Source organism: Zalophus californianus, chromosome 4 (assembly GCF_009762305.2).
Source record: "Zalophus californianus isolate mZalCal1 chromosome 4, mZalCal1.pri.v2, whole genome shotgun sequence".
In the NCBI taxonomy this organism is placed as follows: Eukaryota; Metazoa; Chordata; class Mammalia; order Carnivora; family Otariidae; genus Zalophus; species Zalophus californianus.
Genome location: NC_045598.1, coordinates 142,112,348 through 142,133,298, shown reverse-complemented (window position 1 = coordinate 142,133,298; position 20,951 = coordinate 142,112,348). Strand labels below are relative to the sequence as shown.

Sequence of the window (20,951 nt, the reverse complement as noted above, 5' to 3'; positions counted from 1 at the left end):
CAATTATACTTCAATAAAAAAGAACTTTAAAATAGTGATTATAACCATATTCAATGATATAAAACATGCCTGTCTTGAATGAAAAGAAAAAATTAGCAGAGAAAAAGGAATTATAAAAAATGGAAATTTTACATCTGCAAAATACAACACCTGAAGTAAAAATTGGCTGGCCTTAAGAAGAGAATGAGGTGATGAAATAATAAGTGTACCTGAAGATCAATTTATTAAAATTATTTATTAAACTAATTATAAAATTATTTAAAATGGATACAGAGAAAAAAAAAGTTGATAAGATATAGAGTCTCAGGGAACCGTGGAAGAGTATCAAAAGATCTAAGTGGAATCTGAGAAGAGGGAATATAGGGCAGAAAAATATTTGAAATGATGTCAAAAATTTCCTAAATTGGGTAAAGACCAATTTACAGATTAAAAACACTCAGAGAAACCTTAAGTAGGACAAATATGAAGAAAAGTATCCTTAAGCACAATGTCGCCAAACTGCTGAAAACCAAAAGTAAAGGTAAATTCTTGAAAGCAGCCAAAGAAAAATGCCACATTATATTCAGGAAATCAAGGATTCTAAATAGTGCTGACTTTGCATTCAAAACTATGGAGGCCAGGAGACAGTACTAAAAGAAAAAAAAAGCTGTCAATATAGAATTCTATATTCAGCAAAAAATGTCCTTCAAAAGGCATCTGTTGTCAGATGTCCACTACAAGATTTGCTACAGGAAGTTCAGGCTGAAAGTCCTAACTAAAGGAAAATACTACTACAAGGAAATTAAATCTTCAGAGAGTGTCATATATGGTTTATTTTTATTTTTTAAAAAGATTTTACATATTTATTTGACAGAGAGAGAGAGAGTACAAGCAGGGGGAGTGGCAGGAAGAGAGAGAGGGAGAAGCAGGCTCCCTACTCTGTAGGGAGCCCGATGTGGGGCTCAATCCCAGAACCCCGGGATTATGACCTGAGCCGAAGGCAGATGCTTAAATGACCGAGCCACACAGGTGCCCCTCATATATGATTTATATACAGGTAAATACAAATAATTTTTATATTTTTTACTTTTAATTCCTTTAAAGCAAAAATTAAAACATTGTCTCTGGAGTTTATAATGCATCCAATGAAATACATATGGCAACTATAACAAAGTGTAATAGAAGCAAGAATTCTAGATTTTATATGAATATAGTATTGAAAAGTCTATTTTTAGAGTTATCACACACAGAAATAAAAAGTATGATTAAAGAACAAAATACAAATTAAGATTGAATTATAAAAAATATACAACAGAAGATAGAAAAAGTAGAAAAATGAGTAAAAAAGTGAACAAAAAGCAAACAATGAAATGGTATACCTAAATCCAACTTCATCAATGATTACAGTAAATTTCAATGGAGTATGGACTCTTCAGAAGGAGTGATGGCCATGTCGGGTGGCTCCTGGGTGGCCTGGTTGGTTGGGCGGTTGCCTTCGGCTCAGGTCATGATCCCAGGGTCCTGGGATCGAGCCCTGCATTGGGCTCCTTGCTCAGCGGAGAGCCTGCTCCTCCCTCTCCCTGCCACTCCCCGTTTGTGCTCTCTCTCTCACTATCTCTCTGTGTCAAATAAATTAAATAAAATCTTAAAAAAAAAAAAGGAGTGATGGCCAGGCTGAATTAAATAACAAGACCCACCTATATATAAGACTTACTTCAAAATAAAGATATAGCAAGTTAACAGTGAATGGATGGCACAATGAGCTACCACTTCATACCCAGCAGGATGGCTATAATCAAAACCACAGAAAATAACAATTTGGTGAGGAGATGTGGAGAAACTGGAACGCTCATATAATGATGGTAGGAATGTAAAATGGTGCAGTTGCTTTGGAAATAGTCTGGTCATTCTTCAAAAGGTTAAATACACAGTTACTATTTGACCTAGCAATTGTACTACTAGATATATTGCAAAGAGAAATAAACACCTATGTTTACACAAAAGCATATATATGAATGTTCACAGCAGTGTTACTCATAATAGTCAAAAATTGGAAATTACCCAAATTAACCAACCAAATGAAGAATGAATAAAATGTGGTATATCCATATAAAAATCTTATATTAAAAAAAAATGAAGTACTGATACATGCTACAAAATGGGTAAAACCTGAAAACATCATGCTAAATGAAAGAATATAATCACAAAGGACCACATACTGATGATTCCATTTACATGAAATTTCCAGAATAGGCAAATCCATATAAAAATAAAATCCACGAGGAATTCAGCTGAATAGGGATCAAACCATTCGGAACACCTACAAACTCAAAAGGAGATCGAAGAGGAGAGTAGCAACAACTCTCTGAACAGAGAAGCGACCGCTTACTGGAAAGTCTTTTCTGATTTGTATACAGTATATTTGCTGGGGACATTGTAAACCTGATAGCATTTTGTTCTCTCATTCATCTATTCTCCTCTGGACAAAATGACAAGACGAAAAAAATCACCTCAGCAAAAAGAACAAGAGGTAGTACCGTCAGCCAGGGACCTACTCAATACGGACATTAGTACCATGTCGGACCTAGAGTTCAGAATCATGACTTTAAAGATACTAGCTGGGCTTGAAAAAAGCGCGGAAGTTATTAGAGAAACCCTTTCTGGAGAAATAAAAGAACTAAAATCTAACCACGTCGAAATCAAAAAGGCTATTGATGAGGTGCAATCAAAAATGGGGGCACTAAATGCTAGGATAAATGAGGCAGAAGAGAGAATCAGTGATATAGAAGACCAAATGATGGAAAATAAAGAGGCTGAGAAAAGGAGAGAGAAACAACTACAGGATCACGAGGGCAGAATTCGAGAGATAAGTGATACGATAAGACGAAACAACATTAGAATAATTGGGATCCCAGAAGAAGAAGAGAGAGAGGGGTAGAAGGTATACTGGAGCAAACTTCCCTAATGTGAGGAAGGAAACAGGCATCAAAATCCAGGAGGCACAGAGAACCCCTCTCAAAATCAATAATAATAGGTCAACACCCTGACATCTAATAGTAAAACTTACAAGTCTCAGAGACAAAGAGAAAATCCTGAAAGCAGCTCAGAAGAGATATGTAACCTACAATGGTAGAAACATTAGATTGGCAACAGACCTATCCACAGAGACCTGGCAGGCCAGAAAGGACTGGCATGATATCTTCAGAGAACTAAACGAGAAAAATATGCAGCCAAGAATACTATACCCAGCTAGGCTGTCATTGAAAATAGAAGGAGAGATAAAAAGCTTCCAGAACAAACAAAAACTAAAGGAATTTGCAAACATGAAACCAGCCCTCCAAGAAATATTGAAAGGGGTCCTCTAAGCAAAGAGAGAGCCTAAAAGCAGCAAAGATCAGAAAGGAACACAGACAACATACAGTTAACAGTCACCTTACAGGTAATACAATGGCACTAAATTCATACCTTTCAATAATTACCCTGAATGTAAATGGGCTCAATACCCCAATCAAAAGACACAGGCTATCAGATTGGATTAAAAAACAAGACCCATCGATATGCTGTCTGCAAGAGACTCATTTGAGACCCAAAGACACCCCTAGATTGAAAGTGAGGGGGTGGAAAACCATTTACCATGCTAATGGACACCAAAAGAAAGCTGGGGTGGCCATCCTTATATCAGACAAACTAGATTTTAAAACAAAGACTGTAATAAGAGATGAGGAAGGACACTATATCCTACTTAAAGGGTCTATCCAACAAGAAGATCTAACAATTGTAAATATCTATGCCCCGAATATGGGAGCAGCCAATTATATAAGGCAATTAATAACAAAAGCAAAGAAACACATTGACAACAATACAATAATAGTGGGGGACTTTAACACCCCCTCACTGAAATGGACAGATCATCTAAGCAAAAGATCAACAAGGAAATAAAGACTTTAAATGACACACTGGACCAAATGGACTTCACAGACATATTCAGAACATTCCATCCCAAAGCAACAGAATACACATTCTTCTCTAGTGCCCATGGAACATTCTCCAGAATTGATCACATCCTAGGTCACAAATCAGGTCTCAACCGGTACCAAAAGATTGGGATCATTCCCTGCATATTTTCAGACCACAATGCTTTGAAACTAGAACTCAATCACAAGAGGAAAGTCGGAAAGATCTCAAATACATGGAGGCTAAAGAGCATCCTACTAAAGAATGAATGGGTCAACCAGGAAATTAAAGAAGAATTAAAAAAATTCATGGAAACCAATGAAAATGAAAACACAACTGTTCAAAATCTTTGGGATACAGCAAAGGCAGTCCTGAGAGGAAAGTATATAGCAATACAAGCCTTTCTCAAGAAACAAGAAAGGTCTCAAATACACAACCTAACCCTATACCTAAAGGAGTTGGAGAAAGAACAGCAAATAAAGCCTAAACCCAGCAGGAGAAGAGAAATAATAAAGATCAGAGCAGAAATCAATGAACTAGAAACCAAAAGAACAGTAGAACAGATCAACGAAACTAGGAGCTGGTTCTTTGAAAGAATTAACAAGATTGATAAACCCCTGGCCAGACTTATCAAAAAGAAAAGAGAAATGACCCAAATCAACAAAATCATGAATGAAAGAGGAGAGATCACAACCAACACCAAAGAAATAAAAACAATCATAAGAACATATTATGAGCAACTCTATGCCAACAAATTAGATAACCTGGAAGAAATGGGTGCATTCTTAGAGATGTATCAACTACCAAAATTGAACCAGGAAGAAACAGAAAACCTGAACAGACCTATAACCACTAAGGAAATTGAAGCAGTCATCAAAAATCTCCCAAGAAACAAAAGCCCAGGGCCAGATGGCTTCCCAGGGGAATTCTATCAGACATTTAAAGAAGAATTAATACCTATTCTCCTGAAACTGTTCCAAAAAATAGAAAGGGAAGGAAAACTTCCGAACTCATTTTATGAGGCCAGCATTACCTTGATCCCAAAACCAGACAAAGACCCCATCAAAAAGGAGAATTACAGACCAATATCCTTGATGAACATGGATGCAAAAATTCTCACCAAAATACTAGCCAATAGGATCCAACAGTACATTAAAAGGATTATTCACCACGACCAAGTGGGATTTATCCCTGGGCTGCATGGCTGGTTCAACATCCGCAAATCAATGAACGTGATACAATACATTAACAAAAGAAAGAACAAGAATCATATGATCCTCTCAATAGATGCAGAAAAAGCATTTGACAAAGTACAACATCCTTTCGTGATCAAAACTCTTCAGAGTATAGGGTTAGAGGGTACACACCTCAATATCATAAAAGCCATCTATGAAAAACCTACAGCGAATATCATTCTCAATGGGGAAAAGCTGAGAGCTTTTCCCCTAAGGTCAGGAACGCAGCAGGGATGTCCAATCTCACCACTGCTATTCAACATAGAATTAGAAGTCCTAGCCACAGCAATCAGACAACAAAAAGAAATCAAAGGCATCCAAATCGGCAAAGAGGAAGTCAAACTCTCACTCTTTGCAGATGATATGATACTGTATGTGGAAAACCCAAAAGACTCCACCCCAAAACTGCTAGAACTCATACAGGAATTCAGTCAAGTAGCAGGATATAAAATCAATGCACAGAAATCAGTGGCATTCCTATACACCAACAAGACAGAAGAGAGACAAATCAAGGAGTCGATCCCATTTACAATTGTGCCCCAAACCATTAAGATACCTAGGAATAAATTTAACCAAAGAGGCAAAGGATCTATACTCAGAAAACTATAAAATACTCATGAAAGAAATTGAAGAAGACACAAAGAAATGGAAAAACGTTCCATGCTCATGGATTGGGAGAACCAACATTGTGAAGATGTCAATGCTACCTAGAGCAATCTACACATTCAATGCAATCCCCATCAAAATACCATCCACTTTTTTCAAAGAAATGGAACAAATAATCCTAAAATTTGTATGGAACCAGAAGAGACCCAGAATAGCCAGAGGAATCTTGAAAAAGAAAAGCAAAGCTGGAGGCATCACAATTCCGGACTTCCAGCTCTATTACAAAGCTGTCATCATCAAGACAGTATGGTACTGGCACAAAAACAGACACACAGATCAATGGAACAGAATCGAGAGCCCAGAAATGGACCCTCAACTCTATGGTCAACTTACCTTTGACAAAGCAGGAAAGAATGTCCAATGGAAAAAAGACAGTCTCTTCAACAAATGGTGTTGGGGAAATTGGACAGCCACATGCAGAAGAATGAAACTGGACCATTTCCTTATACCACACACAAAAATAGACTCCAAATGGCTGAAAGACCTAACATGAGACAGGAGTCCATCAAAATCCTAAAGGAGAACACAGGTAGCAACCTCTTCGACCTCAGCCGCAGCAACTTCTTCCTAGAAACATCGCCAAAGGCAAGGAAAGCCAGGGCAAACATGAACTATTGGGATTTCATCAAGATAAAAAGCTTTTGCACAGCAAAAGAAACAGTCCACAAAACCAAAAGACAACCGACAGAATGGGAGAAAATATTTGCAAATGACAGATCAGATAAAGTGCTAGTATCCAAAATCTATAAAGAACTTATCAAACTCAACACCCAAAGAACAAATAATCCAATCAAGAAATGGGCAGAAGACATGAACAGACATTTCTCCAAAGAAGACATCCAAATGGCCAACAGGCACATGAAAAAGTGCTCAACATCGCTCGGCATCAGGGAAATCCAAATCAAAACCTCAATGAGATACCACCTCACACCTGTCAGAATGGCTAAAATTAACAAGTCAGGGAACGACAGATGTTGGCGGGGATGTGGAGAAAGGGGAACCCTCCTACACTGTTGGTGGGAATACAAGCTGGTGCAACCACTCTGGAAAACAGTATGGAGGTTCCTCAAACAGTTGAAATTAGAGCTACCATTCGATCCAGCAACTGCACTACTGGGTATTTACCACAAAGATACAAATGTAGGGACCCGAAGGGTACGTGCACCCCAATGTTTATAGCAGCAACGTCCACAATAGCTAAACTGTGGAAAGAGCCAAGATGTCCATCGACAGATGAATGGATAAAGAAGATGTGGTATATATACACAATGGAATATTATGCAGCCATCAAAAGGAATGAGATCTTGCCATTTGCAACAATGTGGCTGGAACTGGAGGGTCTTATGCTTAGTGAAATAAGTCAATCAGAGAAAGACATGTATCATATGACCTCACTGATATGAGGAATTCTTAATCTCAGGAAACAAACTGAGTGTTACTGGAGTGGTTGGGGGTGGGAGGGATGGGGTGGCTGGGTGATAGACATTGGGGAGGGTACGTGCTACGGTGAGTGCTGTGACTTGTGCAAGACTGTTGAATCACAGATCTGTACTTCTGAAACAAATAACGCAACATATTTAAAAAAAAAAGAAAAAGAAGAAGATAGCAGGAGAGGAAGAATGAAGGGGAGTAAGTCAGAGGGGGAGACGAACCATGAGAGATGATGGACTCTGAAAAACAAACTGAGGGTTCTAGAGGGGAGGAGGGTAGGGGGATGGGTTAGCCTGGTGATGGGTATTAAAGAGGGCACATTCTGCATGGAGCACTGGGTGTTATGAACAAACAATGAATCATGGAACACTACATCAAAAACTAATGATGTAATATATGGTGATTAACATAACAATAAAAAAATAAAAAAAAATCCACTAGTGGCTGCCTAGGGCTGGAGGAAAATGGTAGTGACTGCTAATGGGTACAAACCATTGAATTGTATGGTAAGTGAATTATAGCTCAATAAAGCTGTTCTTTTTTAAAAAAAAACCCTGATTGATGGAAAAAGATTTATATATAAATTATAAGCGTAAGAAGGCTGAAATGGTTATATTAATATCAGATAAAACAGGCTTCAAGACAAAGAATACTCCCAAAGACAAAGAGGAACACTTCATTAGGAAGACAGAACAGCTGTAAACATGTATGTGCTTAATAACAGAGCTTCAAAATATAATAAGCAAATGTTAAAGAGAATTAAAGGGAGAAACAAACCAATCCACACTCTTAGATGGAGATTTTAACATTTTTCATAAAGCGATAGAATCAGACAAGTAAATTTTTAAAAAATCAGTATCAGCACCTGATAGAACTAGATAAAAAAATCAGTAATGACATGAGTCATCTGAAAATGCTATCAGCCATCCTGACTTAACAAGTGTACAATAAACATTCTGTCCAAGGGCACAAAGAACATTCACGAAGAAAGACCACATACTGGGCTATACAGTAAGTCCCAGTAAATTTAAAAAGACTAAAATTATCTAGAATGTTCTCTGACAAAATGAAAGTAAATTAGAAGTTACTAACAGAACATATCTAGAAACCAAAACACTTGAAAATTAAATGAGATGGTTCTAAATAATCCTTGGATGAAGGAAGAAATCACAAGAGAAATTAGAAAATATTTCTAGGTAAATAATGATGAAAACAAATGTATAAAATTTGTGAACTGTAGTTAAAGCAGTGCTTAAAAATATTTACTGCTTTAGATGGTTAATTAATTTAAATTAGAAGACAGATCTAAACTCAATAATCTAAGCACTTACATTAAGAAGCTAAAAAATAAAGGGTAAATTCAAAGTAGAAGAAATAATAAAAATGTAGAAATCTGTAATACAGAAAACAGAGAGCAGATAAAATTAACAAATTCATCTTTGTAAATAGAAACAAAACCCTTGACTAAATTTTTAAAAAAAATTTTATATATTTGAGAGAGAGAGCACGAGGGAGAGAAAGAGAGCAAGGAAGGACAAGCAGGAAGGCGGAAGGGCAGAGGGAGATCCCAGGACCCTGGGATCATGACCTGAAGCCAAAGGTAGACGCTTAACCAACTGAGCCACCGAGGTACCCCACCCTTGGCCAAACTGACCAAGACAAAAGAAAATATATATATATATATATATATATATATATATATAAAATAAAACAGAGAGAGAGGGGACACAAATCATCATTATCAGTAATAAAGGAAAGGCTATCATTACAGATCCTACAGATGTTAAAAAGACAGTAAGAGAATATTAGTAACAATTTTATGTTAACAAATTCGATGAAATGGACAAATTATAAAACACAACTTATATCAAGCAACACACAATGAGATAGAAAATGAGTTGCCTTATAATTATTAAAGAGAGTGAATTCATTATCACAAAACTTCCAGGGCCAGATAATTTTACTGGTGAACTTTATCAAACATTTAAGAAAGAATAATTCCAATCTTACAATAATTTTTTAGAAAATAGAGGAGAGGGCAGTTTTCAACTCATTTAGGGTATGCAACATTAACTTAATATCAAAACCAAAGATGCTACTATAAAAGTAAAAACAAATCTCCCTCATGAGCAAATCATAAAAACTTATAAAATACTAGCAAACTAAATCCAAGAATATATGATAATTTATCATGATTAAATGAGGTTTACCCCCAATATGCAATGTTTGTTTAACATTTGGAAACGAATCAATGTAATTCATACTATTATGTGAGTAAAAAATAACATATGATCATCTCAATAGATGCAGAAAAAGCATTTAACAAAAAAAATTCAACAACATCAGAAAACTCAGCCAACTGGGAACAGAAGTAAACTCCTTAACTTGATAAAGGACATCTATGAAAAACATAAGACTCACATCATACTCAATTGTGAAATACAGAAGGCTCTCCAAGGATCAGGAATAAGACAAAAGTGCCCACTCTCACCATTTATCTTCAGTACTGTACTGCAAATCCTAGCTATTGCAACAAAGCAAAAAGGACCAGCATAAAGGTCAGAGAAGGAAAACTGTCTCCATATGACTGTTTATGTAGAAAATTACCAGGAAAATACAAAACTACTAGAACTATTAAGTAAATTTAGCAAAATCACAGGATCCAAGCTATATATATATAAAAATAAATGGTATTTCACAAACAAGCAGCAATCATGGAACATGGAGCCACAAAAACTGTTCAATTTACAATGTTATAAAACAAAATACTTAGGAATAAATTTAATAAAAAATATGCAAAACTTGTATACTAAAACTACTTCTGAGAGTGATGAAAAAGATCTAAAGAATAGATATAAAACATGGAATGATTTCAAAGTTATACTAAGTGAAAGAGGACTTACACAAAAGTGTATATTTGTACAACTGCAATATTATATTATATTATATTATATTATATTATATTATATTATATTATATTATATTAGGTTCTGGAAGAAGCATTCAATAATCTATGGTGAAAAAGGGAGGAAAGTGATTGCCTTGGGGGAGAAGACTGACAGGGAAAGGGTAATGTTGATGATGGTTATGTTTATCTTCATAAAAGTTGGGTAACAGGTATATGTATTGTCAATTCACGGAAAACACGTATCTGTATTTTACATCAAAAGAGATGGCTAAAAAAATACTGAACTCTATAGTTACTGATATACATGCTTAAGTATTTTGAGGGAAATATACCAATGCATGTAATTTAATTTGAAATGTGTCATAAGATAGTTTGATAAATGAATAAATGGATAGATACATGAAGAAATAAGCAAAGTAAAATGTTGACAGTGGAATCTAGTTGGTGGGTATACTGGTATTCACTAAGAATTTCTTTCAAATTTGCTCTAAGTTTGAAAATTTCATAATAAAATGGTAGGGAAAAACTAAAAGACAAAAGTCTTCACAGAGAACTCTCAAGATCAGTGAAATAATTATAAGTTCCATGGTTAAGAAAAATATCATTGTAGTATAGTACATTTTCAGTAATTTTATGACCTCACTTATAAATTACTTTTGAAATAACATTGAGTATATACATCAACTGAAATTAAAACTGCATGTTTACCCTTCACACGTTAGCATTCACCGAATTTTTTTATTATGCAGAGCAAAGAATCATGTTTTTTCCCCCAGACAGCTAGACTCCTATTTTTGGTTACAAAGTAGGAAGAATTATCATCATAACTGAGTAAGAAGCATGCTGGTGGAAAGAATACCAGACTGGCTATCAGAGATTTGGGTCTGAACCTCAACTTCTACTATTAAAGGACGCTTAGATGAACTCCTTTCTTTCCTATAAAATAAGAATGATATATTGATCCCTAGCTACTTGACTGGGGTGTTGTGAGAATGAAATGAGGATGGCATAAAAGAAGCTGTAAAAGTTCACTTCAAATACAGGTTACCAAAATTAAATCTAAGGTCTGATATTGGCAGAAGAGTCAGCTTTTAGAAAAGACGAACGATGAAATCAATCTGAGGAAACGGAGAAGCTGAAGAGCTCAGTGACACATTATCAATGATGTTAAAGAATGTACAGGCCAGCATTCTTATCCCAGTTCTATTCCTACCCACTTCTGTGGCCCAAGTGAAGTGTCTAGGGTTTTCTGGCACACAAAATCCTTACAGCCTTAACTCATTTACTGCCCTAAGATAAACTTTTTGTTTATCTAGCATTGTTGTTAGTGTTGTAACTATGATAATAGTTCAGAATTATTAAAAACCCTCTGAACTATAATTCTACCATTAGCATTTTCTACTCCACACCCCCACCTCATTTGGAGAAAAAAATTTTGAATATTAAAATTTAATTACAAATATCTAGGTCAAACTCACATTTGACTAATAGCTTCTTTGGCCTGTACCACAGTATCTCTACCCTATATCCAAGTAGGGGCTAAATAATAATCCACTGCATTCTCAGAAATGTGGTGCTGAAGAAAACAACTGTTATTGTAGATCACAGTCAAGAATGCTACAGCAAAGTTTGGAGACCCAAATAGCAATAAAATCTAGGCATTGTAGTCCATCCACATAATTCAAAGATTCTAAAAGCCAGTGTACCAGTAGCAGGGGTAAAAAAAAGAGTATCTCAGGAAAGCAGAGATTAATCTGGTGAGGGTCTGCTATAAACAGAAATTAAAGCAGGCACTATGTAAGTTAACCTGTCATTCAGCTTTAAGTTCTAGAAGTGGTTTTGATCATTAAACAACTGAAGATAGTAGAGGCCCAAAGTAACTCACGTATCCTCTATATTTATAAACGCTGAGTCAGAAGAGTTCTGAGTTTACTCAAGGCCAAAAGGTAGATGGGTGGAAATAATGTGACGTACAGCAAAATAAAGGAATTATATAATAAATATTTGAAGGACAATAATGAAAATGAGTGAAAAAAGTATGTTATCTTTTTCTACTACTACTATTATAAAACAGAATCCTATTTCTGTTAAAGGAAAAAAATATACATACACAACAGAATGTTAACTATAAATTGTCTCGGGTTGGTTAGCTAATATGCTATTTTTATTTTACATTTCCTCAACTTTTTTTTTTCAACAAACACTTCTTAGAAATATAGGAAAAATAGTTACTTCAGTGAGAAGCTGTAAAATTTGATCATCTAATTTCTGAAGTTTCACGTCATTATGAAAATTGTTTTCATGATTAACTTTCTCCGGCTCAGAAGATGGACATATAGATATAAATGATGTCAAACCAGTATCTGTTGGTGATGCAAACTGATCCAAGGGGGCTATCTCATCGATGGGTGGTGTTACGACTGGCATACTATCAATTATCTGTGATACAGAGAAACAAACCAAGATCTTTTAAATTTACATTAATTAAAATTTGAAGGTATTTTTTATATTAGAAAAAAACAATACCATACCTCATCTTCACTTATATTTAGGGGAGAATCTGAAGAAACTAAGTGATCCAAAAGACCTTCTATGCACTGTAGGCGTGATGAATTTATTTCTGACAAATTTACTGGCTCACCAAATATGTTCTTGCAGTCCAGGATTCTAAGCTGTGGCAATGTCTGGAGCATAACTGCTCTGTACCCTTGGAAACAAATCATTCAAAATAAAAAGTCAGGCATTAAAAAGTTAATTATTTCTCAAATACACTAAATTTATCACCTACCAGATATATCACCTGAATGATAAAATTAGTATTGGAATGCAACTAATAAACTTGTAATAAAAGCTACTTAGTCCTTCTCTAGTATGTAATCATTAAGTATAAAACAAACAAAATACTCCCCGCCACCCCTCCCACATAATCCTCCTGGTGAAGATCAGAAAGTTAAAAATCATTATTGCTGGATTTCGCTTTTGTAAAACTGCTTTAAAGTTATAAATGCATGATACCAGTAAGCTTATTCTGAACAGAAAGCCAAACGTGTCTTTTATTTGTAATATAATTAGTATAAATATAAATCAGGATAATGTGGGTAACCACCAGAAATTCAGAATTTTACTAACGAGGCCTTAAGTATTAGTATATTAAACTTCCCCATCTTTCTCCCTTAAATTAGATATAACTAAGATTAAGATAGGCAATCTATCAACTATTCAAGAATATGTTTATTTTCCCTAAGTACAATTAAATATGAGAAATCTGACAAGTTAACATTAATTTGGTGTTTAGGCTAAAAGAAACAGTTTAACTTTGCTTAACTATAATGTTAAGACCAAGTATTTCTAACAAAGGCCAATGAAGTGGTTGGAAGAACTCCAAAAGAAAGAAATCTGGCAAATCAATATATGAAATTTTGAGAGGAGAAAGGTTACTTTAGTAGTAAGTATCCCTTCAATTCTGGGGGGGGGGGGGGCAACCGTGTTGAAATACCTAATCAAAGTGAAAAACAAAGGTTCAAACTAGGAACCAGAGATTCTTAGGGCAAATTGTCAGGGAAAAAATCCAACTTGGGTGAGTAAGGAAAAGAAGAAAAAAGTTGTTTTAGAAATAAGGCTATTTCCCCCCAAAACAGGGTTTCCCCAGAAAACTGAAGTCTGTCCTGATTCTAAGGACAGTCTAATACAGGTAGACTCTATATTATATGGCATTAGGAAAATAGTTCATCTCACATCTATTATATTCTTCTGTGAAATAAAATTATCACAACAGGTTTCCATTCTGGGAAAAGCCTTCATACAGTTGTGTATTAATGACAGAATGGAGCCAACTCTGTAGCCACCTTCTACCCAAGCTGATCTTTTGAATATATATTCATATTTTACATTTGTATCTTATTGCTTGGTTAAGCCATTTGAAATAAGTGATAATAATAAGAAATAGTAGTCTGGTCTGCTTTGTATTTACCAACTTCAGTGATTCTGAATTAGATGAAATGGCATTTCAGCAGCATCTTCAATATATCATATTGTTTTCTTCCTTACAAAAATGATTTATTTATTAACACATTCACAAACAAAATTAAAAACATACACAGGAAAAAATTTTCCTAATATTTCCTGATTCCCAGCTACTTTTTCCACCCTTTCTGCCATTTCCTGACCCTTACCTACTTAATACTGGAGTTAGCCATTGTTATCAGTTTTTGGTACAGCCTTCTGGATATTTTATATATATAATCAGCAAATACACACACATATTTTACCCTTTGCACACAAATGGTAACCTATTATATGCAATGTTTTCAAACTTGCTTGCTTTTTTTCTATTAACAGTGTATCTTGGAGATAATTATGTATCAGTAGCTAAAGACTCTATATTCTTTTTTTATGGCTGAATATTATTATACTGTTTAAGAATAGATCATAACATAATTTTGAGGCATTCACTTATCAAATATAAAACTGTCTAAATAGAATTATTTATCTGTTCATCCTGTGCTCTCTTAACCGCAATTTGTCTTAATAAAATTCCTTATTTGCAATTATGTTTTTTCAAATATATAATAAAAAGTTGCAAAGCTTAAGACAAATAAAAGGGTCATAAACACCAGTTACAGAAAACAAAGGAGCTCTGAATATTAACTGTTGCAAAAAGTATTAATTGCTCATACCTGGTACACGACAGACAGGGTTATCTTCTCCATTTTTTTCCAAAATAAGATTAGTCAAGAAGTTCAATCCTACCACACACTGAAGTAAGTGATGAATACTATCTATACAATTACTATGTAGGTCAATATATCTAAGTTTATGTTTAATTCCATGAAGGGGAATCAAACCTGCAATAAGGAAAAAAAAAAACTCTCTTGATGCCACTGAAGTCATTTTTCCAACAGCTAATTAAAATTAATTTTTATATAGATTAGATTTTGAGGCAAAGAAGCAGCATTAATAAGAAGTCTCCACAAACAGCTACATCTAATAAACAGTATGCGTAAAGACATTTGTTGTTTTGAAGAAACACAGGGTTAGCATCCCTTTTGAGGCCCTAGCCCAGAGGTTCCTGGTCTGGTTCTCTTCAAACAGAACATATGGGCCTCCCCAGGTCAATGCATGTACTTCTAGGAGAATCATAAAGCAATGGCTTCAGGCTCTCAATCAACACATTATTTCTGATTAGCAGACATAAGCAAACCCTGTAGTACCCTTCAATTTTATTGGTTTGAGCATAAAATACAAATAGCACCCATTTGATTTAGTTCCCTGGTAATAATTCTTACACGAGTTTATCTAGAGCATGGTAATGCTAACAACTAGATTTGCAGCAGAGGTTACTGATGCCTGGTACCACGTCTCCTTGACCAGCCTCTGACTTCAGCTGCAGCTGTGGTGGATGGGGCCATGCATGCTGAGAGTTTGCCCCACTGGAGCACTTCATGCTTCTCTTTTCTTCCCTCAGAACTCTCTTTAAAATGGAGCTTCTGAGCAAAGGTACAGCCTGGAAATGGCCTTTGATGTGCCGAATCTACAATTCCAACCATGAAATCCACCCCCGAACTGAGACTTACACATATACATACACACATGTCTAACAGGGTTCTCAAATTTAAGAGAATCCTTACTTCTCATCCCCTCATCTCTAAACCTGTTTCTTCCCATCTTTCCCACATCAGGAACCAGTCCCATCATCCACCTGTTTTTACAGAAAAACTCACAGTTAATTTATCTTTGATTCCTTTTTTCTTCCTTATCTCAATCCATCAGCATGTCCTATGAACTTTACCTGCAAAATACATCCATTTGCTCCTCTACACTATTTCTACCCTAGTCCAAGTCTCCATCATCTCTCACTTAGACCACTGAAATAGCTTCCTATCTGGTCACCTGACTTCCACTCCTATCCTCCTAAAATCCATTCTTCACTCACTCAGCAACCAAAGTGATCCTTGAAAAACACATACATCACTTGTTTAAAGCCCTCCTACGGCTTCCTATTGCACCTAGAATAATATGCAAACTTTTTTTACCCTGAGTATGAAGCTGTGATCTGGCCTTTGCCTACCTTCTCATCTCTTTTCTTAGCACACCAACCCCTCATTTGCTATGCTCTAGCCATATTACCCTTCTTTCTGTTCCTTTATTATGACAAGGTTGAAGGTGCCTTAGTGTCTTTGCATGTACTTATCATATATACTGCTTTTATTTATTGAACTCATAATTATCTATTAAAACTTACAGGGCTGCCTATTATATTTTCTTCATATTTATTATAATCTGATATGAAGTCACTAAAATGCACCCTTTTAGGTGTACAGTTCAACGTATGTAAACAAGCATATACAGTTGTGTAACCACTACTATAATTGTGATACAGAACATTCTATCACTCCGATCAATGGGTCCCATCTTCAACCCTTGGCAACTAATGATCTAATTTCTGCCACTATAACTTGCCTTGGTCAGAATGTCATATAAATGAAATCATATAGTGCATCTTTCTGTGTCTCACTTCCTGCACTTAGCCTAATTCTTTTTAGAGCTGTCCACGTTGCTGCATATATCAATTGTTCATTCCTTTTTATTGCCAAGCAATATTCCACCATGTGGATGAATCACAATTTATTTGTTTACTAGGTGATAGACATATGGATGGCTTCCAGTTTTGGAAGATTATAAAGAATCATATAAACATGATTATATAAAAAGCTATATAATCATATAAACTTTCATATACAGGTTTTTGAACAGACATGGTTTCATTTCTCTTAGGTAAATACCTAGGAGAGGGACTGCATAATTATATGGTAAATGTATGTTTAACATTTTAGAAACTTTCAAACTGTTTTCCAAAGTAGTTGTTCCATTTTCAATTCTCCTCACAATGTGTGCTAGTTCTAGCTGCTCCATAATCTCACCAGTATTGTAAGTTTTAAAACTATCTATTCTAGTAGGTATGAAGTAGATCTCATTACAGTTTTAATTTGTATTTCCTGAATCACTAAAGATGCTAAACATTTTTTTTTCATGTACTAATCTGCCACTTAGATTTCCTCCTGGGAAGGGGTCTGCTCAAATCTTTGTTTATTTTTGAGGGGTTGACATGATCTTATTTTTTGCTTTTCTTCCCCACTACAATGTAAGCCCTATGATAAGAACCTTATCTACTTGTTGTTTTTTTTTATCACTACAGAATAGTATTTGATACAGTGATCTTCAATAAATATTTGTTGAGTAAATGAATGAGCAATCTTATCCAAGATTCACATTTTTCAGATAAGGCAACTGCATCCAAACAATAATATTCTTTGCTCAACATCACACAGCAGTGACAGAACTAGGGTTAATACTCAATTCCAATACTTTCACAACTTTGGGGGAGAAAGTTTTAAAAAATTAAAATATTCTTGCTATTCCAGCTTACAGTAGGGAGTAGATTGCTTTAATTTTTTGTATATGAAATACCTGGTACAGGTAGTATTTTTCTAGTATGGGAGAAATATAAACACATGAATAAGATTTTCAAAAATTGACAGGATTATGATGATAATTAGAAGAATTCTGCCAGTTCTAAGAGATAATTCTAAGAATCATGAAACTTTGTTCATTTTATCAGTGTATCACTTTAATCAATTAAAAATAGGTAGAAATGTTTAACCTTCTTAGACCTGCTAAGAGTCAAAAAGAAAAGAAAATTATTTGATCTTCAATTTACAATATAGCCTTTGGAATGCAGTATGGTCCAATATGCTATATGATCCAATATTGTAGAACTAATCACCTGTGGCTTTGTAAATTTAAGCTAAAATTAAATTACAAATTCAGTTCCTCACTGCACAAGCCACATTTCAAGTGCTCAAAAGACACATCTGGCTATTCGTTGCCATGTCAGACAGCATAGATATTTAATATTTTCATCACTGTAAAAAAAGTTCTATTGGAACTATTCTTTATATAATAGCATATCGATCAATTATTTAAGATTAAAACATTATTCTCCTGAAGTAAGACCCTCCTATCCAAGTTTTTTCGGTTACTGATCACCTATTTGTATTCCTATTTTTTTATTTATTTATTTGCTTTGGCACCAACAAAAAAAGAATTATGTCTGAAGCAGACTCTCTAGATGGTATTTTTGGTCAAAAACAGGATTATTCAGTTTTCAGCATGCTGAGCTTAGCCTAACTCATCATATGTGGCAAACATTCAGCATTATAGAAAACATAAGATTATCTACTTACCACTAAGATCATTTATGTGGTTATAAGATAAATTCAGTCTAGTCAGATTAGTTAGTGCTTCAAGTCCTAAAATAAAATAAGATAAAATAAAGCTATATAGTATTACAATACTATTTCAGACAGTTTTGAAGCAAATCTATAGTCCAATAATAGGGAAATCAATTTTATAGGTATTTTGCAAAATACCTAAAAATTGTTAACTTTTCTAGAAGAAAACTTTTATGTAGTAAATTTTAAGGTCAGTTTTCAGAAGTATATGATAATATTTATTCCATTCTTTTGGGAAGAAAAGTGGACTTAAATAATCTTCCTTATGCAAAGTATCACATGAAAATCACTTACAAACCTTCTATTCTTGTGATCAAATTGCAGGACAAATTTAAAGTACATAGTTTTGTCAGTGTGTTTAGCCCTTCAATTCGATTTATTTGATTAGATGACAGATCTAAGTGTTGTAAATTCCAAACATGATCAATGGCTTCAATTTTTGAGATGTTATTGCAATGAAGATTGATGGCATGAAGGGATGAATCTAAAGATAACTCTGATATGCTACAAGAGAAAATATATATTATCAAAAGCAAGTAAGAAACAGATTTAAAAATTATGACCAAATATAATTAAAATCAACCAAACAGCATGTAGATGAAAAGTATGTGCTCTACTCATTCTATAACGAAATCCTTCCTACCTGTGGTAGTCTTTTAACATCTCATAAGGGACAGTGCTCCTTACCACTAATTGGTATTTTGGACCATACAGATAAACAGGAAACCCACTCAAGAGAGGGAAGTGACCCTGGGCATTTCTACCTTCTATAAGCAACCAAGTCATCAGCATATAATGAAAGCTGTAATTGTAAAGGCCCTGAAATCATAATATCCCAGTTCAAATCTGCATTCTAGTATTTTTTTTTTTTTTTGCTAAATTACTTGAATAAATGAGTTAACCTCTCTAAGCCCCTATTTTCTCATTTCATTTATCTAACAACAATTCTAAGCAATAGGTATCATAAGGATACTGAAGTTTGCAGAAATTAACTTGTCCAAGTTCTTGCAGTTATTACCTGAGGCAGTATAAATCCAGATCTGGCACTGTAGCTTGTAATCTTTCTTTACTGTCTGCAACAGCTATTTAACCCAGAATGTAGCTGATTTCAAAGAAACAACCAGTTATTACTATTTCTAGTGAAAAAATCCATCCTCCCTTATATACATCTGGAATGCACCTCCCCTAAATAGAACTCATCTCCTCATTCTCTCAAGTACAGCCATTTATAACCAGAACCTCTCCTAAAGATGGTCGTTCCAGGAATAAAAACTACAGTGCACAAAGTTCAGAAGTGCTGGAAGGAGGGAAAATCGGGAATAGGGACACACAATGTCATGAGCATCTGTTCAATGTTCTGTAGCAGCTACCGCAGAGGAAACTTAACTCTGGCAGCAGAGAAGTGAGAAGTTTAGTAGTCAGGGAGTAAAAAGAAAATAAAGAATTCTGGTTCTTTCAAATCAGCATCAAGAATCTAAAATTCAAAATTAAAAATCAAAAACACTTTAAATATGCCATAAAGTCATTCAGCTCCTCCCTTAAATTTCAGAATGAAGCACGTAATAACATGTGACAGAAAAAGATAAAGCATTTGTAAATTTGAAACTACCAATTTCTAAATGTGACTGTTGAAATGTTTTCCAATTACCTTGCTACTGTCATTTACTGAGCTATCCTTGTGCTGTTAACACATGCTCTTAATGACAGTCATTTATTTTCTGACACATTTCAGTTTCTGGAAATTAGTACTGTGCAGATAATGTGGTACAGTAGAAAAAGGAGAAAGTGAAATTAGACAGAAATAGGTTTGAATTTGAACTTAACTGCTCACCAGCTGGGAGAATTTGGGAACACTATTTAGATCCTCTGGGTCTCAGATCTGTCACTTGTAAAATTACTACCTTGCAGAATTATTGTGAGGGGTAGTGATAACATATGTAATATTTACACATAGATGGCATTCAGTAAATGGCATCTATTATTAAATATAAATGTAAATATTCCTTTAAAAACCATCTCCCTGGGGTCTTTGGGCAAATTTGAGATCATGATCCAGAACAAGATGGTTTAATTATCAGCAGCAAGGTTCCCCATAGAGCAGGGCATGCCACAAAGGAACAGAGAGAAGCCCACTATGGAACTGCCTGTAGGTCAGTATGGCTAATCACAGAGGGTAAATGGAGAAATGGTAAGAGGTTAATTCCGAAAAGGTAGGCAGGGACCAGTCAGTAAAGCGGGATGAAAAACCTAGTACGCCATGCATAAATTTGGGCTGCATGAAAGAGGGAAATGGTTAGCTAAATATGATGTTTAGTAGTCGCAAGAAGTTTACGGATATATGTATCACAGTGCTCTGCAAAGGAGAAATTAGAAGGGAGTCAAAGAGAATTGAGGAAAACCTAATGAAGAGCAGTAAACCTTCGCTCCACGGTTGCCGGACATACCACAGCGCCACTTTTTGTCAAGGTAACAGAAAGAGCAGAATAG

The 20,951-nt window shown here is 34.9% G+C and overlaps 1 protein-coding gene across 4 annotated transcripts in view; it reads right to left on the bottom strand.

Moving 5' to 3' along the window:
* Positions 1 to 20,951, bottom strand: part of LRRCC1 (leucine rich repeat and coiled-coil centrosomal protein 1) — a 41,816-nt gene that overhangs the window by 20,284 nt on the left and 581 nt on the right. For 2 of the 4 annotated variants that reach the window (XM_027626127.1, XM_027626118.1), the window contains exons 2-6: positions 18,763 to 18,968; positions 18,417 to 18,482; positions 14,850 to 15,017; positions 12,705 to 12,880; positions 12,406 to 12,612 (exon numbers count right to left, since the gene is read on the bottom strand). In XM_027626127.1, the coding sequence (XP_027481928.1) occupies positions 12,406 to 12,612; positions 12,705 to 12,880; positions 14,850 to 15,017; positions 18,417 to 18,482; positions 18,763 to 18,968 (823 nt within the window). Of the gene's footprint in view, positions 1 to 12,405; positions 12,613 to 12,704; positions 12,881 to 14,143; positions 14,210 to 14,849; positions 15,018 to 18,416; positions 18,483 to 18,762; positions 18,969 to 20,951 lie in introns of those variants that run through there. The other 2 variants (XM_027626137.2, XM_027626147.1) reach the window with 2 other exon arrangements.